The following is a 19,354-nucleotide window of genomic DNA, read 5'->3' as shown; positions in this document are numbered from 1 at the left end:
TCATAGAAGAAGCATCAAGTGTTTTATAGGCGGTTTAGCTTTGGCTTAAGCCATTTGGTGAGTGGAAAAAAAAATCCCCTAGTTTGTGGATGGCAGCAGGCACTTGTATTTGTGAATTGGGTATTTATATCTACCACTACTACTCCACATATTAAAATGCTAATTTTATGCATGCTGACAGGGATATGTACTAAACAAGGGAGCAAACATGGCTTCTTTTGCCTAGCAATTCCTACAGATTTGTCGAAATTAAATGCAAGTGTCCCTTTGGGACTGCCACTGGAAAGGAAAACATCCATAGAAGATGTGTTTTCCACTTTATAATGCTAAAAGAAACTGTGAGGCCTAATAGAAATGACCTTAAGGATTTATGGAAGTCAACATAAAGGTACAGGACTTCTAAAGAGCAGCTGCCCATCTGCCAGACAATCCTTTTAATTACACAAACTTATCCTAAATTTGCCTTTTTAATATATGCATCAAATAATCCAGACTTCTGCCTTTTTGCTGAGGTTACGTGGGTACAGAAGAACAGATGTGCACTTTGTGAGTATTAACTGTGCTGGCTGAAAACTTAAAAAGGCTGGCACATATGTGTGTCTGCTTAGACATTGTAGGGAGAAATCTATTCCATCATTAGCTCTTGATCTGCAGCTCACCAGACTGAGAAGCTAAGGAAAGTAACTAAATATACATTTATAAAACTGATTTTGCTCTTAACCCAGAGTTCCTCAAATTCTTAAGACTTTGGCTTTAGGCTTGTGAATTGGGTGTCAAACCTGGTGAACCCTGGGTGGAAAAGAAGAAACCTGCAGGTTTCTTCAGACTTTAAGCTTATGAAAAGGCTTAGTCGTTCAAGATAGTCAGGCACCAGATCCCCTTTAGTCTTACAGTCTTGCCTATTATAATGCAATTGAGATATGGTATTTAGGTGCAATTCTGACGTCACTTTGTTTTATAATCCTGAGTTATGTTTGTGGTCATGAAACCTGAATCAGTCACATAACACGTACGTAAAGGGCAGGTTTTGTTCCAGCAGCCTGTCAATGGCACTGTGGTTTATAGGGATCCACTTGGAAGTATTTGCATTTCATTGGTAGAAGGGCAGCTCATAAACAGTGTGGTTTCTTTCAGAGGATCACATTTCTCCCCCTTCTGGTAGGTTTAAAATCTAGATTCATTGTGCGCCTTGGAGAATGAAGCCTTTTATCATGGATGAGCAGGGATTGGGGTAATGCTGGAGTTGTGGCCATGGAGATTTGGGACCAGAGTTCTTCCAAAACCTAGAAAACTGTTGGGTAAAGCATTCCTTGACAGCTGCTTAACAGAGCGGTCCAGCTGGATAAAAATCAAACAAAACAAAAAGAGGAATTAAAATATTTATCCTTCCTGAGATGTTTGCACAGAACTTGTCCTTATGTAGCTGTGCAATCCTAACAGTCAGCCTGACGTAGGTACGCAAAAGACACACTGAGCTGCTTTGTTTCCATAGCTGTCAGTTGAGCTCAAGTTAGTTTTAAAGTGTTGAGTAAACTACCGTGGGACAGAACCTTTGGTATAATAAACATTTTCATTCTTACCTAATTCAAAGCCTGATAAAATGACTGGAGTTTTTCAGTTGGCTTCGCTCTGGCCGGATACATGTACACTTACTCACATGAGTGGGTCACACTGCTCAGAGCAACTGTTCACACAAGTAAAGTTATCCCACAAAATCACCCATCTGCCTAAGTATTTTAAGACTGACCTTTATTGCAATCAGCCAAAATAAAGAGCTTTTTAATTTGTCTTGCAGGAGCAGTTAGACCTACATTAGAAGAAGCTCCCTAAACAGAAAGGTTAAAATCTTAAGGTCGACAAAGCTTTGCAGCATCCTGAAAATCACTCCATCCTCTAAACACCCTCAAGGTTCTTCAAAGGAACCAGGTGCATCTTGTGAAGTTAGTTAGGATAAAAAACAGGAGGGAAAGCAGGATTTGGGAAAGACATTAGCTTCTCCATGGAATGTTTTGGACAGCTCAATCTCCAGTGCTGCAGGCTCTCAAGATACTTCTACAGCAAGGTCTGTTTGTCAGCATAGGTGTTTAATGGAGCTCAAGGTATGCATCTGTATGTAGTTTTAAGGTGCTGTCCTTATAGTGGCATTTTGAAGAGATGTAATTTCACCTTCAAACAACCACTTCTTTAAATAATTGTATGCTAACCACCAACTATTTTCACCCAGCTTTCCCTTTATTCACAGGACACTTACCCTGGCACACCTTTGATTAGCCTAAATGCTTCTGCTGGTTTTTCACATAGCTGACCACATTGTTGGAACTGCTCCCTGTAAACCAAATACGAGCAAGGTTAGATTTCATGATGTTCTCTGGAAAAGGTTTTCTCAAGTTTACCTAAGCAGTACTATTTTACTGGTCTCATCATTTAACAGTTCTCTGGGAGAGCAGTGATAGCCCACTGGACAGAGGAAAGGAAATCCTGTCATAGCTTTATGAGCTAAACTGGACAAATTTGGCTGTTTGTAAATCTTACCATATCAAAGATGTTGTCTAGTTGTATCTGAGTAGTGCTTCCAATCTGATCTGACTTTCTCCCTCTATATCCAAGAGTTAGCAGAAAACATGAGCTTTGAAACCATGAGGAAAGACGTATTCTGGAAGGTCTTCCTGCTTTATTTGAGTCACATATTGATCTATTTGTGCAAGAGCACAAATACCACTGTGGTTATAGACAACAACAAGGGGCTGATTTACTCGGCTCTGGTCATCTCTTATACCACAGTACAAGCTCTTGGCAAAAGACCCTGCTTTGACAGAGTTCTGAGTTCATCTACAAGGGCTCCTGGCCCAGGAGCAAAGCTCAAATATACTTAAAAATAACAAAAGGGTATCAGGTTGGGTGTTTTTCACCCCTTGGGCAGGAACCCCTGGCAAAACCCTGCACCATTTAACACATGGAGATACTGATTATCAAGAGTCCGCAGGCAGGGCACTGTGGATCTTAAAATGAGATCTTTTGACTAAAGTGTAGAGATTTCACACTACAGAATCTCTTTTTCCTGTGTACAAACCTTCATTTCATAAGCAGCAAGTTACTTGTAATCAATACAATAACTATAAAGCTTAATAACAGCAAGCTCTTCATGCCAGCAGCTTACCAAAGTATTCTTTGTAATACTTATGCCTCAGGCTGCGTCCATCTGAAAAAGAAGGTACGTAATGAGAACATATGCAGTGAGCCTTCATTCTTTGTGTCAAACTCCAGCTTTCTGTGTACAGCACAGAGAAATTATAGATATAGAAATAGCAACCTCACAAACAGGAAAATAAAAAATCTGTGTAGTTGAAGTGGTGTAAGCTGTTATAAGCCTCTTATAAAACAGGTTATTGAACTATGTGGATGCAATTCACTTTCCCTGAGAGTGGTTAACTGCTGGCCATGAGCATGTTGTGTTCTTTTCAGTAGCTATGAATCAAGGAATCACAGATTTTCTCAAATGAAAGCAAATTTAGGTAAAATTTCAGACCACCTATTAGTGATTTACATAATTCAAGATCCAGCTAAGTTTTTCTGTTTACTGTTTAAACAATCATTTAAGCTCTTAAAAACACCTTATGTCTAAGAGCCACATAGTTATGCATTACATTAATATATGGATGCTGTTAAAAGTAAGCTATAAAAGAGTAACGTAAGTGATCAATAAGCCCTGCAAAAAATCTTAATCTTTTATGGATTCAGTTCAGAGATCTGTTTTGATGTTTCAGTGACTGATGTCTCTACACCAGCATCATTTGTAGACCAGTACAGACATACATATCTTACTATGCACACGCTAGCTCTGGAGGAGATCTGGTGGTACATCTGCCCTCACGAGCTTCCTGTGTTTTCTGGGCAGTGAAAGCCCCTTGTCCCTTACTGGTGTTTGTATGACAGAAACAGAAAGGAAGGGATATTTCTAGAACTGACCTGGATTTCCTCGGAGCTTGATGCACTGTCCCCTGTTAGGGATTCCTTCAGCCACATTACCAGGGTTGATGATATGGCATTCATAGCCAGTGGGGCAATGCAGAGGCTCATCTCCATCCTCAGTGGTACTGCAGGCCTCAGCTGCAAAAGAAGCCTGCAGGTCACAAATCATGTCTTTAACACCCACAGGTAACCCCAAATCTGACAGCATGGCCACCTTCATCTGAATCTCTTCCCAGACAGGATCTCTGAGTACTTCCCATGAAAGGGTACCAAGGAGCTAACACCTCCGAAGAAGCCTGGCATGGCTGGTGTTGTAGTTCATACCTTACATAAAACCTGAGGTGCCTACATTGATATGGGGAGTGCAGGTCAATCTGATTACATACAAGGACACCCTCCCCATAGCCTGTAGTGCATGGTGTGTGCAAGTGCTGGAGAGTGATGAAGATGCTCCATGCCCACCATGTTTGCACTAACAGTCCCTCCATGCTGCTATTCCTTTCTACAGCCATAGGTCTGTTCCTCCAGTATTTCAGGCTGGGTGAGAAACCAGGGAAATATGACCAGGAAGCTGATGGTTTGCTGCTTTGTTCTTCACTCCACACCCATTAACTTGTTGATGAATTTAAACCTCAGGTGTGACTCACTGTGGGGTAAGGCAGTGCCACCCTGTGCTGATTTTGGCTGTGATGGCGTTAATTTTCTTCATAGTAACTGGCATGGGGCTGTGTTTTGGGTTTGTGCTGGGAGCAGTCCTGATAGCACAGGGATGTTTTAGTTACTGCTGAGTCTTTTCTGCTTCTCACACCATCAGCAAGCAGGCCATGGGTGCACAAGGAGTTGGAGGAGGCACATCTGGGAGAGCTTACCCCAGCTGATGCAGGGGATATCCCATGCCCTATGGCATCATGCTCAGCATAGAAAGCTGGGGGATAAAGAAGGAAGAGGGGGATGTTCAGAGTGATGGTGTTTGTCTTCCCAAGTCACCACGAGGTGTGATGGAGCCCTTCTCTCCTGGTCATTGCTGAACAAGAGCCTGATGATTGGAAGAGGTGAATTAATTCCGTGCCTTTCTTTGCCTATGTGTGCATCTCTTGCTTTACCCATTAAACTGCCTTTGTCTTAACCCAACCAACATCATCTCACTCTTACTCTTCCAATTCTCTCCCCTGTCTCACTGGGGCGAGTGAGTGATCAGCTCTATGGGGCTGAGTTGTGGCTGGGATTAAACCATGACATCCTCCCTGTTACAAACAGAGGCTTTAATCGCCTTGACCCTGGATATGCAGCAAGTGCAGAGCAGAACAAGAAAGCAAAGCAGGACTCACAGGCAGTATTTGTGTCCATTAGATGTACAGGCTATGCAGGGACACTCCACCCTTTCATTTGCCAGGATTTTAATTCTAAGGACTTCTGCTGTAATTCTCATGCCATTACTGATGGTTCTTATTGCAATAATTACTCCTCCAAGCTGAGATGAAGGTGTTTAAGATAAGAACAAATAATATAAGCATGACAACATGGATGAGGAGGAACCTATTTGATCTTATTTCTAGCAGTGCAATTCCAGTGAGCTGAAGGCAAAATTTTCTCTTGAAGAACTAGGAGTTTCCATAATAGGTGAGAGTCAAGGTTCAGCAAGTCTGATACCATCTGTATAAGACCAAAGAGGGTAATTTATTGGCATTACTTGTGTCTGACTAAAGCTGATCAAAAGCTGGAACAGCCTTTCCATGAGGAAATTAAAAACCCTAAGAATGCACACATGCATCTGGCAATGTCTTGTAGAAGCAAACTTCTCTTCCCACCTCCCAACTCCCTCCTTGTTTCAATTTGAGGTATGGAAAAAAAAAAGAACTAAAAGGCCTTTCCCTATGGAATTATCCCAATCTTATCATCAGTCCTCAAACTTAGATGCTCCCAGCAAGATGGCAGCTTGACACAACTCTGCAGCAGTTTCCCAGGCTCTTGCTCAAAGCAGCCTTCAGACCCGAGAGCCCTAGCCCCAGCCCAAGGCATCCGTGTGAGGCGCTACTCTGGATTAAATGCCATCCCAGTCCAAGTCCACCCTCAGTCTATTAGGGGGCAGGCAGAAAATATGTGTACGCTGACAAAGCTTTTTTCTTAGAAAAAGGTATATTTCCACTTATTTCAAGAATGGATACAACTGATTTACTTCACCAGAAACCAGCCACCAGCACCACAGAGTGTTATTCCTATGGAAACTGCAAAAAAATGCGAGCAGCCCAATATCCCTTCAAATCCTGTGTATGATGAATGTATTATTTAGTGACTTTGTATAAATACCAATATCTCAGAGAAGACAGTGGAACATACTGTACCTTGTAAGACTTCCTCTGGGCCATCCAAAAGCCACCCATTTCCGCCCAGCCAGCGAGGTTTGGGCTGAACCAACCAGTCTAAGACTGTAAAAGGCAGAAACAAGAAACCACAGAGTTGAGGTGGAGTAGCCACAGCAATGGAGAAGTCACAGATTTCCTCTAACAGTCAGTGATGATGCTGACAGGCTCCTGAAGGATGGATTTGAGTTTTCAGCAAGATACTTCTATTCATTCTCTTGTTGTCCCAATGGTAACAGAACCATGGAAGAGGAGAAGCATTCAGGGCCACAGGAACCTGGTGTCATAAAAGCCACAGCAGCTATTGTTTCCCATCATCCATTCCCATGGCACAGATCAGATGAGACGGCTGCTTTACTTCTAATTCAGACTCAGATTCCTTCTCTTCCTGAATGTATAATCCCAGGAAAAGAACTGTCATCTGCAATTCGCACTGGTGGAAATTTTTGCATAATTGTTTTGATTGAGCAATCATCCCAGGAAATATAAGTGTGGCACTGAAGCTTTATCCTCAACTCAAACTATGCCTCCCCCCCAAGACCCAACGTGCATGGTGATGACCACCACTATTCCGCATGCTCCTTTCTGTCTCTAGTCACTGGGGCCACCCTACCTGGCGGTGGCTGTACAGACTCCAGGCAGGCATAGATGCACCCGTTGTAGCAGCAGCGCTTGTGCCTCTCACACTCGGAGTCCGAGCGGCAGCTTGGCACCTCGCAGGCTCGCTCAGGCAAGGTCTGGGGTGGAGGGGGACACCGATCGTTCTTCTGGTAGTGGGAACTGTGAGAATGAAGGGGGTACTCATAATCCTTGCAAAGAGAAGAAAAGGAAACAAAGGTTTGGCATGAGGTGAGTACCAAATATCCCATCAGCTGAAACACAGAAAGGATTTTCAAAGCGGTTTTCAAGTATTCATGGGGAAGAGTGAACTGTTCAGCTCCCTGAGTATGGCACCCTGAAGAGCTGTATGATCACCTTAGCACTCTGTTTTGGAAACCCAAACACCAAATTAATGTGTGGAACTGATTTTATAATTAAGGTTATTGTAATGGCAATAAGGAAGTAAAAAAAAAGTTCCTTTAAAGTCTTTTATATTTGCTTGGGAAACAGAGGGAAATACTCCCTGCATCCTCATGATGAGCATGCCATAATGCTTATATAGTAGCACAGTGGAAGCATTCACACTGTATTGGTTTGATGTTACATCCCCAGGTGGAATGTGGAACTAATGTCCCAGGTAGCATCTGTCTCCGCAATAGGCTCCTTCTGCCTTTATCACCTTCTTTTGGGTCAGAATATACAGGGGAGCTGTAACTCAAGCTTGCCCAGTGCAGGGTGCTTGGTTGTTAAATCAGAGACCATTGCTAAAACATGCAATGATCCGGGTGAACTATCTGTGGGTGAGGTCAGCTTAATCCCCAAGAAAATGAGGCTGTGTTTGACTACAGCAGAAAGGAGACCAGCTGCTCATTGCACACCAAAAGGACAAGGGAGATTTAAAGTGGATTAACAGGCAGAGGATTTTACCAGAAACGTTTATAAAAGGCAGCATTCAAATATTATTCACACATTTAGCAAGAAGCCAACTCCCTCCAACATAGAGGTGAATCACCCAAGCCCACTCCTTTCTCACCTATGGCTAACTACTCATCTCTGGCCTTGGGCTCAGCTCCCCAGACCAGCATAACGTACTCAGATAGGGCAATCAGTTTGTAGATTTATTACCAAACATTAATATGCTTTAATCAAATAAAACCACAGATTCTGAATTTGCACTTTTAACACAATGTCTAGCCAAAGTCATGAGGTGAGTTATGCCATGCATTCGCTAGCGGGCTGTTGAGTTTAACAGTCCTATGTATACTTGACTCCATCACTGTTGTGTTGAGAAATCAGTGACAAACAACTGCGGTTGTTATTCCAAGAAACTACATGGTGCAACTGTCCCTGAGGAGGTCTCTATGAAATTTCACCATCAGGCTATGGAGACATTTGAGGTGCTATTAATACCCCTCTTTATTTACATGCTGCTGCATCCTTGGTGTTGAAACCTCCCAGCAGCTTCTGTGGAACATGTGTGTCTATGCAAAACAGTGTGTCCACACATGAACAGTGTGAAAAATGTCCTAGGAGAGGTCTCAAGAGGTCCTTTTCCCTGGGTACTGACCTCTGGCCTCTGCTGCTACACATGACCAAGCAGCAATCAATCACCCTTTAATGGAGAAAACAGTATCATCTTCACTCCCTTGGGATAATTTGTAATGTAGAGAATGATGGCAATCCCAAGGGACACCAAAAGAAGTAACGGTGCTCATTGGTTGTGGTACTGATGTGAGGCATTTTGCTTCCATATTCTACATAGCATAGAATTGTATTGATAAGGCGGTGGGTTTTAACACAAAGTTGACCTCTGTTCTTTGAGCCATAGTGAGGGGGAAATGGGAAGCAGAAAGTTTGTCCACTGCCTGGCTCCACAGTGCTTGTCAGCCAGTGAAGAAGTATAAAGAAAAGACAGGATGATCAGAAGCTTTAACTTCTGCTACAAGGTGTATGTTAAAGAAAATCCATACCCTGATTACAGATCTAACTGATGAAGAATGTGTGAGTGTGTGACACAATTCTGTGTCTGAGACAGAGAATTCCTAATATTTCTACAAATGACAGCTGTCTGCCCTGTTCCCAGTATCAAGAAACAATTTTATTCACTTTTTCCTTAGTTGTTTCCATTAATCAAACAAAAAACTGCTGAAAAACCCTTCTGTGAGGTTGTTTTTCCATGAACTGATAGGCTTTTGAACCACAAAATAGGTTTGAAAGGAAACAATTTCCTAATTGTGATGATAGTTTCAATGCTGTAGTGTAAAACAAGGTGTAAGCGATCCCATCATACCATTCCTTAAAAGCTGACAACACTCCAGCTTTGAAATAACATGCTTTTGAACTGAAGGTGTTGCAAGTTCAACTTTTGTTTTGCTGTTGGATTTTAAATAAAGAAAATGCTTGGACCATGTATAATTTGGGGATATAAGACAGTATTTAACAGTAAATCTAAGCACTTTCAAACATTTAACAGGTCTCCTTGCTGGAGGAAGTGTTCATCTGTGGAAAGTCACAGTTTATTTTCTGTTATGTGAAATGTCAGCTGCAGGCTGAAATATGACCAAAATAATACAGGTGAAGAGTGAATACATAGAAAAAAAACCCCAAACCCGAAGCAATTACTGCAGTTGCTTCACAGACGATTCAGAAGCCAAGAAGCCAAAACTGCAATGAACAGTTGGCTCAGTAATGAGATTTCCATTGGGAACAATCTAACATTTTTAGCCAAATAACTGTACCTTATGACTTCCCTGCTCATTTGCTCTATTCACCTTTTGCTCTGAACTTATTTCTTTCAAAAGCTCACTGTCAAAAAACCCGTGACCATGCACATTTGATCTAATAAAAACATTGCCACTGGTTTATCGATGCATAAACCATCCCAGTGGGAAGCAGAATTCCCTCATTCCCAAAATAACCTGGTTATGGATGTCTCCAGGTATGGTTTACAAGGTCTTTTTAAAAGCTCTCCAAGGACTTATAGTTTGGCTCTGGGCATAGCTCAGCATTATTATCTTATAGGCTGCGACTGTGTCCAGATTTCTTTCTTTATAATTCAATTCTGGAGGCAAATTGGTGTTTCCCAATGAGACTTATTAAATAATTTTAATGACTGTATCTGTCCTAGAGAAACCCAGAAACAAAGTAAGGCAGAAAGTTGAGAGTTCAGTTCAGGAACACTGGAAGTCGGGAAAGAATACAAGAAAAAAACTGAATGCAATCACTCACTCTCAACCCATATTTTCTATAGTAACTGTGGGTTGCAGTCTGCCACCAAAAAAATCCCCAATCTGTTCTATTATTTGTGCCTGAAACTGAACTTGTGTCGAAGCACAATTCTCTGCCAAGTCATATTCTGCATGGCCTGAATATCACGTGAGGTTTGTCCCCAGCCTCCAGTCGCCAGTGCTGCCCCAGCAGGTATTTCCAAACACTGGCCATAAAGCACTTTTTCTCTGAAACAACACACAGTCAGGACTAATATTCATCCCTCCAATATTTCTGTCAAAGACCTGGAAAACCACAGATCATCAGTGATCAAAGTTGCAAATATCAAACTGAAGGAGGATTAAATAGGACAAGGCCAAAACAATATGAATAATATTCTGCTATTAACTCTGGCTTAGTAGTTCTGGTTCTGGTGTAGGCAGTACTGGAAGATAGTCCCAAAATTAGGGTGCACTCAAAGAAGATGCATAATGGCAATTAAAGGGCTGGAAAGCAGGGAATGCAGTGCAAGAACTTTATGCATGTTTCAAAAGTGAGGCTGCTCATATGTTACTCTGAGGCATAAGCGGGACAGAAATCTCATGGGAGGTATGAAAATCTGGTGGATGAAGAGGATATCTCAGTGTTGGCTAATGACAGTGAGCTGGAGGGTAAATAAATTGCTGGAAGAACATTACAGCAGATGTGAGGAATTCTTAATTTCTGGAATCTTTAAAAGAAGGCTGTTTTTTTCTCAAACGTTTGATGCAGTTGACCCTGAATTAGAATCAAGGCTGCCCCAGGTTTTCCCAACAAATATGTAGGTGTCTTGATAATGAATTGAAGCCCTTGCTCAGGTAATTCCCTCCTTCTGCCTTTTGGGAACCATCCACAGGCTATGCAGCAGCTGCAGAACACCAGCTGCAAATCACTACTCCAGACAAGTGTCCCTCTGGCTGTAAAATACATGGATTTGCTAATAGCTGGAAGCCCAGCTCCTCCATCCGATTGTGACTGCCAGATTCTCCTTCTCAATGCATTCCCTCTCCTCTTTCTCCCTTCAGTCTTCCCACTTGACCCCTCCTTGCCAGCCAACACCCTTTCTCATACACCTGAATTAACATCTCCTGGCCAGACCTCAAGCTAGCTCCTCATCAATACTTGCTCATCATTCTGTGGCCAGCAGTTTGGTGAATGCATTGCTCCTGCTGTAGACGCAGATGTTTCGGACTCATACAACATAAATCTCAGTCAGATCCTCACCCGTGACCACCTCCTCTCTCGATGGACCTTACCCATGTCCTTCTGGGGATCCCACAGTAATGTCTATGGCGCATCTTCTGCATGGCTGCATATTACCGTAAGCACCTCCATCTGTTATCCCTCTATCCAAGTGACTCACAAATCAGTTGTTCCACCCACAGCCTTTGATTTTCAAACTGGAGGGAACACAGCATTTGGTAGAAAAGAAAGCATCTTTCTGAGAAATAGGAGGGGCTGCTAGAAAAGACTTTGGCAGCGGATGGAGTGCAGACGTCTTCCTCCTTGCAAGGCTTTGAGAAGAAGTAATAAGCAAAGTTTGTTCTATTTTCCCAAGATGCTTCTATCAATATGAGCAATTCTAGCTAAGCTTGCCCTATCAGTAGCACCTGGATTTATGGCTGCCAGAAAAAACAAGCCTTTGAAGAACTGCACATTGAAAGAGGAGGATATATCCTCAGGGGAGCAGGCTCTGTGCCTCTGCAGAGAGTATTATCTGAAGATCAACATGTAAATTCCTGTTCTGCCCCGGTCCTATCTCTCTGGGTCATTTACTTCATACCTACTACTGAATTTGAGCTTCGCATTGAAGTGTGACAGAACAACATAGTAATAAATACACTTTCCAGTGAGCGATTTTGTAGGAAACACAGCTTTTCATGTCACCATTTTCCAGTTAAAATGTAAACCAGAGAATACTTTGTCCCAAGGGGGGGATACAATGAAGAAAACGTCTTGTTGTCAAATATTGGGGTGCCTTCCAATATTAGCATAATGTCTTCTGCAAAATTTCAAGGAGACAAGCAGATCAGTTCATTCAGCACAGGCAAAAGGCCTGTGTCACACTTCTGAGAAAGCAATCACACCAACCCAATGTAGCTGTCCCCAAGCATCACTCTAGATGGCATGGGCAAAAAAAGGCATCCATTTTAGATTAAAGCTTTTCTAAGTGGCTGCAGAAAGCAGGTGGAAGAATCCCATGTAACACCATATGCAACGGATGGGAGATGATATCAGACCTGAGCATGAGAAGACAGACTTCCTAGGGTTACTACCTAAGCGACTCCAGGGGCAGAAGCCTTGGGTCAGTGCTGGCTTCTAAAGGGACTTCAATGAAGTAAGTCAAAGTTCTAAACAGCAGGTGTGAAAGTCAAGCTATGAAATTATTTTCCTTTTCTGTCGTTTTCCAATTTCCTTCATGTCCATTTCTGAGTCTTTTAGTTCAAACACACCAGAACAAGACACAGCACCATCCTTTTCTCTGCTCACAGCAACTCTTTCCTGTTCTAAGAACCGATGCAGGTTAGGAAGCAGTGGCTGTGCTCAGCACCACCAGTCTGCCAAAAGCAGGCAGGGATGTGGGGAGCAGAGGGGAGCTCCCCTCCTAAAGAATACTCCAGGAGACTGGATTTCTCTGATCAAATCTTTACACCCATTAAGGTGACCAGAACATTACTCTGACACTGTATATCTGGGGGTCTGTCTGCTGCAGTGATTTACAAAACCCTAGGAAATGCCACCATCCCTTTAGGACCCATTAACTCTAGAAGTTGGTGATATTTACCCAAAATTACCCCAGAAGGCAGAGGAGCAATGGCGCAGGAACCCCTCCTCCCTGCTCTAAGCAATAAATCACAGTATCTTCTATTATTAAATCTATCCCCAGCCATGCAAGTTTTTCATTCCCCTTTTCCCCATTCACACTTCACTTGCTGTCCCATGATGTCCACAGGAACAGCAGTGACAGCTGACGTACCAATGTCTTCTCGCTGTTCCAGGCATGCTTTACACATTTCCCACTGCAGCAGCTAGGTGGCAAAAGTTTAGCAGAGCCTGGGAAACTTATTGTAATCCTTTTATAAAGACACAGCCCGCGGATGCAAATACTTCTTATCCTAAAATAATACATGGAAAGAAAACTCCCTTTTCACGGTGAGCACACCCAGCTCCCCCAAAATCACCCCACCACAGTGTACTCACGTCGTATTTCTCTGTCATTTTCAGATGCAGAGCACGCTTCCAGAGATTCCTTGCACAGCCCGAGTCTGGCAGCAAAACTAAGACACATAAGGCTGCCGTGAGGATCTTTTTACAGAAACGCATCTCTGACAGCAGCCTGGAATCCATTTTCCCAAGGAGAGATCAAGTAAGCAGCCTGGCTTTGGAGATCCAGGCGATCAGAGCCTTCGTGAGGATAGGGAGTGATACAGGGAGGGAGGGAGAGTGAGGGCTGACCGCTGCTGAGAGCCGCTTTTCCCTGCGCAGCTTCTGGGAAGGGAAAGGGGAAGGGAAAAATAAACACCCGAGCCCACAAGCCAGGAGCTGCTGTTGAACTTCTTTAGTCCAAGTTAGCTCAGGTTCTCGGCTCGCATGTCTGCACAAAGCACGCGCTCTCCTACAGTGATAGATGGGAAGGTTATTTGTGAAGATTATTTTTAGACCTTTGTTCCCAACATCTGGCATCCTCAGAGAGCCCCATTCAGAGCCAGGGCGTGGGATCAGATGACAGCTGCCGCAGGGGGAAATAAAGGTCTTTGAGGGGTGGGTTCGGCAGCTTTGAGCAAACAGCTCACCCAAACTTACCGAGCCTCCCGGCTTTCCCTTTGTGTGCTTCCCACTGTGCCCCGAGCTGTGCTTTGGGATCGTGCTTTGACAAAGTGATAATTTCATACAAAGATTGCTTGAAGGAAGTGATTTAAAGACATGATAAAAGCACAGGGGCTTTAATTAAACCAAATTGACGTTAGCTTTCTGCAAATGATTTCGAAGAAGGGGAAGACGTGGCCATTGGGGAAAAGAAATCCATACGCATGGGTGGGGAATAGGGAAGGAAGGTGATTTAGAAATGACATGGCCAAATGGAAGGAAGGGGACATGAGTCAGGCTGTGCCTGACAATAGGAGAGATGGAGAGACTGGATATGAGGTATTAGACACCTGCCTGGACATTCAGGCACCCAAGTGGCTGAAGGATAAGAATGGACTTATGAAATCAGGCTGAAAGCATCCCAGCATCCTGCCTGGGACAGAGGCAGAAGCAGGGGACAAAGTATGAGGATAGGGCAACTGTTACATACACATGAGTACAGACACATACATTTGTATATATATGTGCATATATGTCTATATGTACATATACATGTATATATATACATATATATGTATATGTGTATATATATATATACACATACACTTTCACAGCCTTCAGTAATGTCCAGGGCTTGGTGAGCCAAACGTGGGAGCCACATATTTTATAATCCTCCATGAATTTCTCCTCCAGAAGTGCCAGCCTCCACCTGGAATGAAGAAAGAAATGGAACCACAAAGCTAGTTGAGATAAGAGCACTAAGCCTTGCTTGCCTTCAGTTTACCCTGACCTCAGCCCCACTCCATAGCCTGGGCAGAGCAGAGAGAAGGCTGGATGCACTGAATTTCTTTTATATCTGCTATAAAATGGGTCTGCATAGGAGTAACAAAACCTGTGACCAAATGCAAAAAAACCTTCCAATTCTTCCTTATACCTGAAAGCTGTGGCACTTGGACCCACATCTAAGTATCAATAGCTGCATGTAAGTGGTAGCTAAAGGAGTCCATCTCCACACTTGCCAGAATATGATAGTAGGAATCTGAAGAAAAGTGAGGTATGGGTTATAAAACCTGTGTATTTAATGGAATGTGTTTAATTTTTTTAGACATAAGGGAGTTACAGTGTTTTTAGCAGTAACTGCTTTGGGACAGTTTTGTCCATATCTCTACTGCTGTAGAAAGCTTTCTAGCAACAAAACCTGTTCAGTTCATGCCAGGGAATTTAGTTGATAAGAAAAGCCAAGCAGGGACTACCGTTATGGGAGGAAAGCAGAGAAAGGAGGATGGGGAAGGGGAATGAAGAGTTAAACTGGCGAAGGTCACCTCCCTCACAGCTGCAGCGAAAGGAGGTCATCCTGGGACCAGCAGAGCAAGCTGCCTTGCTTGCATGGAGTTCATCGTCTCCCAAAGGAGCCCGGAGGGGCAAGTGTCATAGGGGGGATCTCTGTGGAGATGCAATGACTCTATGTTGCTTTGAGTTTGTATAAACTTCATCACCGCTTGGTCCATAGGTTGCTCCTGCAATAACATGATAGGCGTGAGCAGCGTTTTGGGGGCTGACAGGATCTGGGGGGGCCCCATGGCACAGTTGTTTCAGGCATGGATGGGGCTGGAGAACAGAGGCTTCATCAGCCTCCACCAGCCTTCTGAGAAGGCCTTCTCATCAGAAAGCATGCCTCTAGGTCCCTGTCACTTGCATTGCATCATCCTGTTGGTTCTCCTCTCTCCCAGAGCTATAGTCATCCATTTAAAGCAGTATTTATCCCAGTTTTTCTTTAAACAGGTCATTTCCCTCTGGCTGTCTTCTCTTCTGCATTCAGTAAGGACAACTGTGAACAACTCCTGTCCACAGGTCAGTCTACTGCTATGCAAAGTGACTCACTAATGACTCAAGTGTTACCTTGAGGTGAAGACAGTACCTACAGGTCACCATCATCCCCACCAAATGTCTGAAATCAGCAGTTGTTTAGTCTGAGAGACTTTAGTCCACTCAGCTACAAGAGGCTCCTTGCTCCCGCCACTGAACAGTTCATGTCTTACCGAGTTCACTTCTGAATGGCCCATTCAGAAAAAAAAGGGGAGAATGAAAGAAACAGCTTTGACTTTCTGAGGAATTCCATGTTTAACAAAGCATTTCTCAGCAGGTTAATGGCTGCAACTATTAGTATAAAGCATTCTTAACAGCTTGTGAAGTAATTATAGGAATCAGGCACTAATCCTTAGGAAACAATAATCAGAAATTTAATAATTAGGCAATAATTAGAAATTTAAAGTTTACTGCTAAACAGATTTCTGTGTTACTCTAAGTGCTACTGTTTAATAATATATGATGTTTTAAAAACTATTGCTACAAAAAGGAAAAGAGAAAATAAACGTCGTTTTCTTTTTAACTACATCTTATCTACACGCTACAGTTGGGCTGCAGTCCTTTACTCTTGGTGGAACAACTCCCTCTGGTGATAGCTACATCCATAAAAAGTTGCTGTATGGCTATGCTACGCAAAGTGGAGTAAATAATGCTGGCATAAGATGTCCTTGTATTATTAAAATGTCTTGGTTAAATTTGGCTCCTGCCTGTCTGAAATCTTGGTCATTCAGCAGGCAGGCAGTTAGACTGACAGCTAGAGAAAAGAGATAAGATTAATAATGTATATAACTATATCTTGTCTCTAAATTGGAGAGACATCAATTTGATGGATGGACCACTCGGTGGATAAAGAACTGGCTGGATGGCTGCACACAAAGAGCTGTGGTCAATGGCTTAATGTCCGGCTGGAGGCCAGTAATGAGTGGTGTCCCTCAGGGATCAGTGTTGGAATTGGTCTTGTTCAACATCTTTGTTGGTGACATGGACAGTGGGATTGAGTGCGCCCTCAGCAAGTTTGCCGATGACACCAAGCTGTGTGGTTCGATTGATACGCTGGAGGGAAGGAATGCCATCCAGAGGGACCTCGACACACTTGTGAGGTGGGCTGATGCTGACCTCATGAAGTTTAACCATGCCAAGTGCAAGGTCCTACACCTGGGTTGGAGCAATGCCAGGCACAGCTACAGGCTGGGCAGAGAAGAGATTCAGAGCAGCCCTGTGGAGAAGGACTTGGGGGTGTTGGTCGATGAGAAAATGAACATGAGCCAGCTTCAGTGTGCGCTTGCAGCCCAGAAAGCCAACTGTATCCTGGGCTGCATCAAGAGGCGCGTGACCAGCAGGTCGAAGGAGGTGATCCTGCCCCTTTGCTCTGCTCTCCTGAGACCTCACCTGGAGTATTGTGTGCAGTTCTGGTGTCCTCAACATAAAAAGGACATGGATGTGTTGGAACAAGTCCAGAGGAGGCCACAAGGATGATCAGGAGACTGGAGCACCTCCCATATGAAGACAGGCTGAGAAAGTTGGGGCTGTTCAGCCTGGAGAAGAGAAGCTGCGTGGAGACCTCATAGCAGCCTTCCAGTATCTGAAGGGGGCCTATAGGAATGCTGGGGAGGGACTCTTCATTAGGGAGTGTAGTGATAGGACAAGGGGTAACGGGTTAAAACTTAAACAGGGGAGTTTAGGTTGGATATAAGGAAGAAGTTCTTTCCTGTAAGGATGGTGAGGCACTGGAATAGGTTGCCCTGTGAATGCTCCATCCCTGGTGGCATTCAGGGCCAGGTTGGACAGAGCCGTGGGTGACATGGTTTAGTGTGAGGTGTCCCTGCCCATGGCAGGGAGGTTGGAACTTAACGATCTTAAGGACCTTTCCAACCCTAACTGTTCTATGATTCTATAATTCTATATCCACATGAGCAATGAGCTCAGGGAAAGCATTAAGGTGAAAAGAGCACATCTGGCCACATGCAAATGTGTGTGAATCTGTGGGCAAATTTTCTACTACTGAAAGCTTACAGTGGTCTTGGTTGTGTCATTCATAATAAATTGTTTTTTTTTCTATATGCTTGTCCAGGGAATAGCAGAACATCACCAAGTCAAGATTTCTCTGCTTCAAGATTTGAGGTTAAGCTCATTGCTACAAATTCCCACTGCCTTCAAGGAAGTTAAATGAGATCGTTCATACATCATCACTAAACAAAGAGTCATCTCCTATGCACGAATCTGCATGAATTCCCATTCCACAAATGGTTTCAATAAGGCAGATTCTGCAGTAACATAAATTGCTGTCAGACGATGCCGGGAGGATGTGGCCAAGACTTGAGCATCTCCCCAGGACCTGTAAAACATTCAGCATCATTTGTTACAGCGAGGAAGATGTATCTGAATAAAACGACAGGCATTTTATCAGGCTGGGAGAATAAAATCACTTCAGGAACCAGGGTTTGTGCTGCCTGATTAGAATGAATTAAATAACGGTTTGTAAAAACAGTCTCAGGCAGGTTATGAGTGAAAGTCTCAGGGTGTTTGTGCAGCCAAGGAAAAATGTCTTTCTCCAGCCAAGAAAACAAGTGAGGTAGGTCAGCCTAAGCCAAGACTTCCCTTTTCCCAGAGGAAAGATCTGACTTTTAAGGAAAGATTATGTCAAAGAGAAAGTTTCCTAAGAGCACACAACTCCAGCAGCATGAGGTGACTCATTTTAGTTTGATATAATCACAGTACCTTCATGCCAGGGGTGGCTGCAATTCCTTATCCGTGGCACTTACAGGCCTGCTGTTTCCTCACTAGCTCTGGATAGGCTCTGTTGCCAAGAGCAAAGAGCACTGATTTTCAGGGGGTTAGGCAGGTTAGAGGTGGTTGTTATAACCGGATCTGATGGGGAGGTGAGGTTGCAGCTGCTCTGGCTCCTGCATTCCCTGCACAGCCGGGTGCTCATCCTGGTGGATGTACCACTTGGAACAGGGTTTATGTGGCCTGGGGGAGACCTGCAGGTGTGTGCCGGGATCAGCAAAGGGTGGTAGAGCCCTTCGCTGGGCTTCTTATGGGTCAGACACATCAGGAGAACAACTCCACTGATCACAAAGAAACAAGTGAATGCTCCTCCCTGCTACTTCGACTGCCTTGTGAAGGCTCACGCTCATGGTTTACCAGTCAGACTTTCGCTCAGTTTTAGGAAATCAGCAAAGCCAAGTAAATCCAGAGCTGTTTTGTTGTGAATATAAGCACAGAAAAGCCGTAGTCCTGATTCAGTTTGCCTGATTCAGCTAAACCTGACGTGTGAAGTTCAAGGAAACCCATAGGAACTGCTGGGCTCCCCAGCAGTGATAGATGGCATGACTTTCATCTCTACGGTCACCCCTCCAACCTCTGCTTTCTGCAAGATATCCTAAAGCATCAATACTATAATTATTATGTTATTTTTCTTGCCTATGAGCGCAGCCAGTGACTGAGTTTGCTCACTGCATGGGCTAGCACGAAAAGGAGTCCTTTATGTGTGCCCACCCAGATGG

General features: G+C 43.6%; 1 protein-coding gene across 1 annotated transcript; it reads right to left on the bottom strand.

The window, feature by feature from the left end:
- Nucleotides 1-878: 878 nt before the first annotated feature.
- WFDC1 (WAP four-disulfide core domain 1) lies at nt 879-14,450 on the bottom strand. The gene is made up of 7 exons (XM_061358515.1): nt 13,377-14,450; nt 6,943-7,138; nt 6,312-6,395; nt 3,967-4,107; nt 3,158-3,199; nt 2,252-2,326; nt 879-1,338 (listed from the first exon to the last, which is right to left on the bottom strand). Exons 1-6 carry the CDS (start codon nt 13,521-13,523, stop codon nt 2,268-2,270), a joined length of 669 nt encoding a protein of 222 aa, XP_061214499.1. The 5' UTR covers nt 13,524-14,450; the 3' UTR covers nt 879-1,338; nt 2,252-2,267.
- Between the last annotated feature and the right edge of the window lie 4,904 nt (nt 14,451-19,354).

The sequence above is a fragment of the Neopsephotus bourkii genome, unplaced genomic scaffold (genome assembly GCF_033783945.1).
Source record: "Neopsephotus bourkii isolate Nb327-2 ecotype Australia unplaced genomic scaffold, CSIRO-AGI_Nbou_v1 NB_945, whole genome shotgun sequence".
In the NCBI taxonomy this organism is placed as follows: Eukaryota; Metazoa; Chordata; class Aves; order Psittaciformes; family Psittacidae; genus Neopsephotus; species Neopsephotus bourkii.
Note: the sequence above shows the minus strand (reverse complement) of the source record. Positions and strands in the feature narration are given on the sequence as shown.